The sequence below is a fragment of the Megascapheus bottae genome, chromosome 17, assembly GCF_031878675.1.
Source record: "Megascapheus bottae isolate mThoBot1 chromosome 17, mThoBot2.hap1, whole genome shotgun sequence".
Classification (NCBI taxonomy): Eukaryota; Metazoa; Chordata; class Mammalia; order Rodentia; family Geomyidae; genus Megascapheus; species Megascapheus bottae.
The window spans coordinates 27,564,255-27,574,596 of NC_143525.1; the positions used below are offsets into that span (position 1 = coordinate 27,564,255).

A 10,342-nucleotide genomic window follows, 5' to 3' on the forward strand; every position below is an offset into this window, starting at 1 on the left:
AGAATATCTCACAGTTGGCTTTCCAGACCTCATTTTTCTCTTGCATGTAATCGTTTTACAGTTTTTGGCTGTCTATCCAGGAGTATCACATGTGACTGGGAAGGAAATGCAGGCAAAAGAAGGAAATTGGAAGAGATTTGCTGTGATTGAATTACAAATAAAACTGTTTCCTTTTTTTTTTTGAAGCCAAAAGGCAGGAAGCATTGTGAACCCAAATCTCCAAATGTCCTGTCTTCTACTAACTAGGCATAGCTAAGTTTTATAGCCTTTAAATTCTCTGATGTGTTAAGGATACACTTTTGGGCCATAGCGGCTAGCCAGGTACAAACTGGCCTAAGGTGTCAGAGACAAGAGAAGAATCTAGCAGTTGTTTTGAGGCCTTGGTTTGGCTAGAAGCATACAAGCTGCCTGTCTTGGTAACATAATGGGCAAAGGGCCTAGACATGAAACAGGCCCATATCCTTTCTTGGGGGCTTGCTCCTACTTCAAGCCTCAACCTGTTAGACATTTGAAGGAGGAGGTCACTGACCTATGGCTGATCCTGACAAGCCAAGCAGACATCACTCCTCTCCACTTCTCCAGTGGTGTGGTATTAGTAGAGCTCATGAAGGCAAGGGCTGCAGTGACGGCCTTTACTTTCTGTGTTCTAACTTGATTCCCTTCTTTTTATAGCAAGAGAAACGTCTGTTTACAAACTTCCACAGGCAGCTGTTCTGTTGGCTTGATAAGTGGGTTGACCTGACGATGGATGACATTCGAAGGATGGAAGAAGAGACGAAGAGGCAGCTGGATGAGGTTAAGTGGGATCCCAGAGCACTCTGTGGCTCTTAGTTCCATACATATATGCATATTTTGTGTTAGGACACATCACTGAGGACATCACCTGTAGTTCCAGGAACATATCAGGTTGTACTGTGAGTAAAGTGCCAAGCTGTATGGGTAATATAAGGAAGAGAACAGTCTGTGCTCTTGAATTTTCAGTTTAGCTGAGATCTCATCATATCCACAGAGACAAATATGGTAGGTTGTGCTAAATGCCAAGTGAGTAATAGAGCTACTGCAGTGAGTCTCCAGAGCCAGGTGGGAGATCTGTGCTGGGCTGTGGAGCTGGAGGTGACCCTGGGAGGAAGAGGACTGCACCAATCCAGGTACCAGGAACACTTCCCGAAGAAGATAGCCACTCTACATGCAGAAAGAAGCTAATGCACTCAATCCGTACGATTTTAGCTATTTTTAGAGTGTAGAGTTTTGGATTTTTCTGCTTTTGTTTCTGTGGACCTGGCATGGATCCCAGAAAACCTGTGTGTGCTCCATTGGAGCCTGAAGACCCAGCACTTCTGCTCATTTAAGGAAGGCTTCCTTCCACCAGAGTCCCAAATAGAGGAGATGGTTAGTGGATAACCATCAGGCACTCCCTGTCTGCAAGGCACCATTCTAGGGGCATTAAACAACAACAACAAAAAGCTGGACACCAGTGGCTCATGCCTACAATCCTAGCTACACAGGAGATTGACATTTGAGGATCTCAGTTCAGAGATAGCCTGGACAGGGAAGTCTATGAGAATCTTGTCTCCAATAAACTACTCAGAAAATGTTGCTGTACTTCAAGTGGTAGAGCACGAGCCTTGAGCACAAAGAAGCTCAGGAATAGTGCCAAGGCCCTGAGTTCAAGCCTCAGGACTGGGTGGGGGAAGTAATTTTATTTTATAATGAAGGTATTATACAGAGGGATTACTACTTCATAAGTCAGGTAACAAGTACATTTCTTTTTTGGACAATGTCACCCTTCCCTTCATCTTTCCCCAGGTTCCCCTTCTGTCCCTACCCACAAGTTGCATAGTTCATCCTCCCAATAGGGTATACTGAATACCATGACTACTTTTTTTTTTTTTTTTTTTTTTTGCCAGTCCTGGGCTTGAGCTCAGGGCCTGAGCACTGTCCTTGGACTTTCTCAAGGCTAGAGCTCTACCACTTGAGCCTCAGCACCACTTGTGGCTTTTTTTTTTTTTTTTTTTGCCAGACCTGGGCCTGAGCTCAGGGCCTGAGCACTGTCCTTGGACTTTCTCAAGGCTAGAGGTCTACCACTTGAACCTTAGCACCACTTCCAGCTTTTTTTTTTTTCTATGTATGTGGTACCGAGGAATCGAACCCGGGTCTTCATGCATGCTAGGCAAGCACTTTAACCACTAGGCCAAACTCCCGGCCCCATGACTACTTTTTTTCAGCTTCATTCTCGGGGTTTTTACACACATTGGCTCATGTTAATCCTCACAGCATCTGTGAGGAGGCATCCTTAGTTGAGGAACAAATGGCTGAGAACTCAGTGCTTCTGTGCCAGGGCCTTTAATCCAGCATTGTCTGGTCCAGCATCCCTGCTCTTAAGCCACTTGTGTTACTCCTTTCCCTGTTTGGGACCCTCTTAACTTGTTGTGCTAAAAATGAGACAGAAATATCTGTTTAAAAATCAGCATGTTTGGCCTAGTGGTTAAAGTGCTTGCCTAGCATGCATGAAGACCCGGGTTCGATTCCTCGGTACCACATATATAGAAAAAAAGCCGGAAGTGGTGCTGAGGCTCAAGTGGTAGAGCTCTAGCCTTGAGAAAGTCCAAGGACAGTGCTCAGGCCCTGAGCTCAAGCCCAGGACTGGCAAAAAAAAAAAAAAAAAATCAGCATGTTTCTCATTCTTTGTCCCAAGTGGAGATTGGCCTTTAGGACCTTAGGTGAGGACCAAATATGGGTGCCATTGGTGCCCAGGTGACACCCATGCTCTGTACTTCAGTGCTGGTCTAGGATGGAATTTGGGCCCAGAAGTCTTCTTTCCTCTGGAGTCCCATAGGGGAACTATCTCCTGGGCTGACTCACTGGTAAGTGCTATCCTGAGTTAGTTCCTGCTGAAGGCGGATGTTTGGGTTATTCATTCAGCTGCATCTGGCAGTGAAATGGCAGGATTTTGGACACCATTCCTGATTCTTTTTCTAAGCATCCTCAGGAAGCCATAGATTTGCATGTTCAGGACTCTGGTGATTCTATCTGTATGAGAACTTGAATCTTTGGTCACTCCAACCCTTACAAAATAAAGTTACCAGCCTGGTGCAGCGGCTCACATCTGTAATCCTAGCTACTCAGGAGGCTGAGATCTGAGGATCGAAGTTCAAAGCCAGCCCAGGTACTAAAGTTCATGAGACTACTATCTCCAATTAAATACCAGAAAACTGGAAGTGGCACTGTGCCTGAAAGGGTAGGGTGGTAGCCTTGAGCTGAAGAGCTCAGGGACAATACCCAGGCCCAGAGTTCAAGTCCTATGACAAAGAAAGAAAGAAAGAAAGAGAGAGAGAGAGAGAGAGAGAGAAAGAGAGAGAGATAGAGAGAGAAAGAAAGAAAGAAAGAAAGAAAGAAAGAAAGAAGGAAAGAAAGGAAGGAAGGAAGGAAGGAAGGAAGGAGGAAAAAGAAAGAAAGAAAGGAAGAGAAAAGAAAGATAGATAGATCAAATTCTTGGAGCTATTAGTATAGATCTCCAAAAAAAGCAATGTTCACATTCTTGAAGCTATAACTCTCCAGTAGCTAGGATTATAAGCATGAGCCACCATTCCCCCAGCCTGTCTTCCTTTTTAAGGCTAGAGGTTTGTGAGGTTTTTTTTTTTCTTTTTTAGTTTCTGTGAATATAGTTTCCTCTGCTTTTTTTTTTCAATTTTTAAATATTCATACAAGAGAATATCAATTTCCTCTGAGTTTTTATGTTCAGTTCCTGTTAGAATCTGTCTCATATTAGGGGCTCTCATTTAATCAGTAGACAGGGTTCATTGTAAGATAGTCAGGTAGTAACAATGGGGAGCCTCAGTATTTTGTGTGGCTGCTTATTTTACCTCCTCAGTCTCTTGCTTTGGGGATAATCAGGCAGCCAGTATCCTGAGAAATTGAGGAAGAGTCCTGACAAGTTCATGTCATTGATTGGACCTAATTTAATTCCTATATATGCTGCACCATGCCCATTTTGCCTCTAGCTGAGCCCACAATCCTAAGTCCAGGTTTCCTATAGTACTTCCAGAAAGTGAACTTTTTGGCTTTTGTTGTAGCAAGAAGGAAGGGTAGTTTGCTTGTCTTCAGAGTAGGGAGACAGAACACCGTGACCCAACTATTCAGACTTCTGTTCAGACTTCCACAGAAAATCATCTGTATCAACTCTGCTGAACACTCCCTTCTATAGAGATACTGGTGCTTCCCTTTCCTGAACCTTTAGAGAATACCCAGCAGAGATGAGTTTGCTCCTTGGCTCCCTGTCCTCTTGGGAATTCTGTGAATTAGTACTCATCCCTCCTGTTTTCTTCTCTCAGAATATCATCTCTCCTTTGTTCTTGTCTTCATGAGTTTCTTCTTTTAAATCTTTTTTCCCAACTTTACTCTCATGGAGTATTGGGGTATCACAAAAGGAGATAAAGTTTACAATAGGAATTATGACTTTTTCTTTCTTTTCTTTTATTTTTTTGCCAGCTTTGGGGCTTGAACATAAGGCCTAGGTATTGTTTCTGAGCTCCTTTTGTTCAAGGCTAGTGCTCTACCACTTAAGGCACAGCACCCCTTCTGACTTTCTGTTTATGTGATGCTGAGGAATCAAACTCAGGGCTTTATACATGCTAGGCAAGCACTCTACCACTGAGCCACATTCCCAGTCTTAAAAACCTGGTTTTGTACTAGTAAATGGTTAGATTGTCATGCATGGTAGAACAGGATGGCTTGGGTTATATATTCAGACTTCTATCCTTCCAGTGGTTTGTTTATCTACAAAAAATGTCCCACTGATGGACTGGACTTGGTGGTCACAGCTGTAATCCTACTACTTAGGAGGCTAAGATCTGAGAATAAAAGTTCAAAGCCAGCCTGGGCACAAAATGACCTGAGACTCTTTATCTCCAATTAACCTCTAGAAAACAGGAAGGTAGGGCTTGGCTCAAGGGTAGGGTGGTAGCCTTGAGCTGAAGAGCTCAGGGACAGCTCCCAGGCCTAGTTCAAGCCCCATGACCCACCAAAAAAAAAAAAAAAAAGTCCCACCCAGCTGGGCAAGGTGGCTTAAGCCTGTAATCCTAGCTACTCAGGAAGCTGAGATCTGAGGATTGCTGTTCAGGCCAGGCATTAAAGACCTATAGACGCTTATCTCCAGTGAATCACTAGAAAAGGGGAAGTGCTGTTGAGACTCAAGTGGTAGAACACTAGCCTTGAGCTGAAGATCTAGGGACAGTGCCCAGGCCCAGAGTTCAAGCCCTGTGACTGCCCCCCCTCCACACACACATACACAAATGTCCTACCCTATCTATTAGCATAATTAAGAAGACAGATATGTATATAGTGAAGTCCTATCAGCAGCCAGAGTTTTCAGCTTTTCCTGCTTTTTCTGTTTCAGATGAGACAAAAGGACCCAGTGAAAGGAATGACAGCAGATGACTAAACTCACTCCTCCCCCTTCTGCACTGTATGTACTGAATTTCTTTCTTACTGTGCATGTCATAGAAGCTAAAGTCAGCTTGGCTCCTCCAGGCCTCAGCAGTTCACTATGGAATCAGAAAATCTACTTCATTCCTCATCCTTCACTCTAATAATGATGACTGCCATGCTAAACAGTGAGCTCTTGGGTTTCCACTGGACAGAGAATATGGCTGTTAGGACATTGTAGGGGCATGTTAAGGTAGACACAGACAGGGTGGTAGGAAAAGAGGGTGGAATGTGATAGAAACAAAGTTCATGTGCTACTACTGATCATGCTTCCTTTCCCCCCTCCCCCAGACCTGAGCCTTGAACTCAGGGCCTGGGCACTGTCCTTGAGCTTTCTCAAGGCTAGCACTCTACCACTTGAGCCACAGCACCATTTCTAGGTTTTTCTGTGTATGTGGTACCAAGGAATCCAACCCAGAACTTTGTGCAAGCTAAACAAGCACTCTACCACTAGGCCATACTTTGTCTATTGTCTCCCTGACACGCTGGGGCTGACATGCTGGGGCAGCCCCCAGCTCCCAAATACTGGATTCCCTTGCCCTTCCCTAGAAGAGCTGGCCAGCTTTTTGTAGCATTGTTAGGTCTAGCACTTCATTTTTTTCCTCCTCTGGTGCCATACAAAGTAGGTTTCCCCAACAGAGGTAGCATATTTCAAATATTGGTAGAGTATTTTCTGTCTAGGTCAGAGGGCCAGGACAAGGTATTCTTTGTTTCACATTGACATTTATTCCCAAGGCCTGCCTTTCTTTCTTTTTATTTTTCTTTTGCCAGTCCTTGGGCCTGAACTCAGGGCCTGAGCACTGTCCTTGAGCTTTCTTATATAGCTCTACCACTTGAGCCACAGCACCACTTGTTTTCTTCTGTGCATGCGGTACCCAGGAATTAACCCCAGTCTTCATGCATGCTAGGCAAGCTTTCTACCACTAGGCCAAACTTCTGGCCCCAGGCCTTTCTGATTATTAGCTTCCAGTGCTGGAAGTTACCTAGTGCCTGCACACTTTGAGACATGTGTGATTCTAGCAGATCAAGGTGGTCTTGATTATGGAGTGAAAAATGTGGCTCTACTACTAGCTAAGCTCTAAGAGAAAATTATTTGAGCAAATAAAAAAACTGTAAGCCAGCCACCAGTGACTCATGCTTGAAATCCTAGCTGTTCTGGAGCTTGAGACCTAGAGGATCATAGTTCAAAGCTAGTCCTGGCAGAAAATTCTATGAAACAGTCCAATTAATAAGCAAAAAAACCAGACTGGATACATGGCTCAAATGGTAGAGCACCAGCTGTAAGCAAAAAAGCAACAACACAAGACCCTGAGTTCAAGTCCTAGTACTGGCAAAAACCAAGCCAACTCAAAACAAAAAAATTGGATGACCTTTAGCATCAAAAGGCAGTGTCACCAGCAATGATGCATATTTTTATATTTTTGTGCTCACTGGCTGCCTGCTTCTCCTCCCCCCCCCCCCCCGCCTTTTTTTTTAGTCCTGGGGACTGAACTCAGGGACTAAGCACTCTCCTTGGGCTTTCCTCAAGGATAGTGCTCTACCACTTGAGCCTCAGCACCACTTCCAGCTTTTTTCTATGTATATAGTACTGAGGAATTGAACCTAGGTCTTCGTGTGTGCTAGGCAAGCACTCTACCACTAGGCCAAACTCCTGGCCCTCCCCTTCTTTTGCCAGTCCTAGGGCTTGAACTCAGGGCCTGGGCTCTGTCCCTGGGCCTTTGTGTGTATGGTATTGAGGAACCAAACCCAGGGTTTCATGCATGCTAGGCAAGCACTCTTCCACTAAGCCACATTCCAAGCCCCTGGCCTATATTCTTAAAACAGTTTCTAGGAGATAGAAGGGTAAGATTAAATGGATGCCACTTTCCCATCATTTCTAGAGCTTTAGTACCCTGTCTCCTGAAGCTTCTCCCATCTAACTAGTGTCATTCTTCCTATTGAAATTCCTCAGGATGATTTACTGTGTGCTTCTATTTTCCCTTGTTGTTTCCTTAATAATTGTATTTTTCTTCTAGTTTTGCAAGACAGTGGTCAACAGGAAGGCCCAGCAGCTCCACCCTCCTGAGTGACAGGCCATCTTCCGACGCAGCCTTTCTGTGCCCATTCTTCAGGCAACTTCCGATCCATCCCTTACTGTAGTTAATTCTAGATGCCCTTTAATATTGTGAACAAATAGACCGTCTGGTATTACAAAGCCTGTGTGCTCGGGAGCCTGCTCCTCTGAGATATGTGGCGGGTAGGTTGCTGTATTAACAGCTCCACCCTTTCTCCATTGTATTCTGACCCATTTCTGTGTGTGCCCCCAACCTTTATTTCCAAGTGACATTTTTAGTCTTTCAAAATAGCTGCCTTTTTGTGATGTGGTGATTTAAGTTCCTTTTTTTTCCACCTTGGGATAAACTGAGGTATTTTGCTTTCTGGGCAGACTTTGTAATTTTCAGTGCTCACTTGGGGAGAGAGAATGGGTTAAAAATACAGTTGTTCTTCTCCTAGGTCCACATAATAGGATGTGGCTTTTTAACTATGATTTCTGCTCTGAAGTACCAAGGAGGTACCTAAGGCCCAGCCAGTCTCTGCTTAAGGAAATTTAGCAAATTAATGAATTAACTCCTGCACCAGTCATTGCATCTCTGGTCACTATTCTTAGAAACAACTGTGGCTTCTCTGCTCTCCTGCTATCCACTCTGGATGAATCTGTCCATAGAACCTAAAAGACACTCTAGTCACTTCTTTTACCTGGAGGGAATTGTCCAGTGTGGTCCTTAGAATCAAGTATGCCCTGTAGATAGCAATCTGTCTGACCCCGAGGAACTTGTATGTCCATGCTCCTCTTCCCTTTTGGGCCGGTGCTGCCACTCAGCAATAATCTTTTCTCTATACTTTCTTAGATTCCTGTCCTCTGTCTTTGAGGCTGGTTAGGATGCAAGAGTCTGGATCTTTTCATGCTGCACAAACTGCACATGCTTCCCCCTGCAGAACATGTACCCTCTTGTCTCCAATCACTGGAAAGGAATTTGCAGATTAAGAACTCAGCTCATCCTGCCCCCAGGCTGAGTTCTATCCTGGACAATCAAAAGCAAATAGTGATGGTAGTATAGAACTGTACCAAAGTAGGCTGTGAAGAAGTCCAAACCCCAGGGGAGTAGAAACCATTGAGTGCTTCTTACTTCCTTCAACTTGGCAGAACCTGAGTATGCCTTCTTGACGGGAGAATCTTAGATAGCTATAGTCACTGATAGTTCCCAAACCTTATGAAATAAATTGGCCTGAGTGTGCAATGATTCAAGCCCATGCAAGTCAGGTACCTCTGCTAATGAGAGGGACCAAATCTCTGTTGGAGGAATAACAAGTAGGGTGGGATAATTTATTTTTTTTTGTCAGTTTGTTTGCCTTACTCATTTCTAAGTGCAATAAGGGAGTGTCTCAGAGGACTGCACCCGTGACATCCTGATTGGATGGCTCCCTGGGGCAATGGTGCACAGATTTGAGCCCTTTAACGTGTTAGCTCTGACCTTCATTGAGGTCCCCCTTTGGGACCAGATGTCCGTTACAGACACCTTCCATTGTGTTAGTCTCCTCACCTTGTGGGGTCTGCACTGGTGGACTTGGGGCATTTCAACTGTTGATAGCATGTATTGGACTGGGAAAGTTGGAGAAGAGGCATTCCTACTGGAGAAATGTGTAAATATTTTCCTATAAGCTCTGTAATGCCTATTAATTATATTTGTGCTTAAATATTTTACTTCTTCATTCATCAACTAGCTAAAATCTAGAAATGAGTTACATTGGAAAAAACTGATACTCTTAAGCAGACAAATGGTTTATGTGATATGAAGGCCAGTAGATACTCATCTCCCTTTAGCTCTTCTTTGAGACTCACACATATCACTATATCCACACATATCAGCTATTGTGGGGGCTTGCTTTATATCTGCCTTTTTCTCTGGCTCTTTTTGTCTCCACCTATTGCCCACATTTGAAAGCATTCAAGTGAACTGAACTAGACTTACTGAGATCAGCCTGGATCCGGGGCTCCTGGCCATGTAAACATAAAGGAAGGACATTTCTATTCCATCTCCATGGATGGTGTTGCTGCTGGACAAAAATGTTGGCTTCTTTTAAGTACCCTCCCCCTCTTTCCCCACCCCAAACTGATGAGCATTCAGAGGGACTAATGATCAGAGGCTCAATCCAGGGATGTACCTGAGAGTGTGCCATGCCCCTTTAGACCAGCTGCTTCCATTAGATTCCAGGATCTTAATCCCAACTCAAAACAGCAGTGCTTCACAAGAAGGCCACTGGGCTCTGGCATTCCCATGGAGAGAGACTGGGGACAGGGTCAGTATTGTGGGCACGTGTGTATCTTCCCAAGTTTTCCTTTTACAGTCCCTACTAGGGACTCCCTGACTTATTTTGGTTGGTTCCTAGTGCTACTTCTTTTACAAACTACACTTTGTAGAACTGATAAGATTACCTTGTTTATTTAATGTGAGTTTGTGCCTTTTTGTCTCAATCTTCCAATACAGGTATATTGGGGGAAAAAGCAGTCTAATAAAATCCTAGACAGAGATTTCTGGAGTCCAGCTGATTGGTGATGTTCTTAGGTTCACTTTACAATTTAGATATCCTCAAATTCCTACTTATGTCCCCAGTCTTACCAAAGCACAATTGGAAAAAGGTACAATAGTGTCTGGAAATTTCTGCAGGTGAATTTTCAAGTCATTCCCTTTGTCAATTTACTCATGCAACATTGAGTATCTAAATGTAATACAGTCACTTTCTACTAGCAGTATTTCATTTTTATCTGTCTTCCTTTGTCTTCACACATCCCTTTTTGTCCACTCTACCAAGAAAGATG

At 44.0% G+C, this 10,342-nt stretch overlaps 1 protein-coding gene across 1 annotated transcript in view; it reads left to right on the plus strand.

Moving 5' to 3' along the window:
• Pitpna (phosphatidylinositol transfer protein alpha) overlaps positions 1–10,054 on the plus strand; it is a 36,190-nt gene extending 26,136 nt beyond the window's left edge. The window contains exons 10-12 of the mRNA XM_090350467.1: positions 673–795; positions 5,396–5,464; positions 7,500–10,054. Coding sequence (XP_090206593.1) covers positions 673–795; positions 5,396–5,440 — 168 coding nt within the window. The 3' untranslated portion in view covers positions 5,441–5,464; positions 7,500–10,054. The remainder of the gene's footprint in view (positions 1–672; positions 796–5,395; positions 5,465–7,499) is intronic.
• The last annotated feature ends 288 nt before the right edge of the window (positions 10,055–10,342 follow it).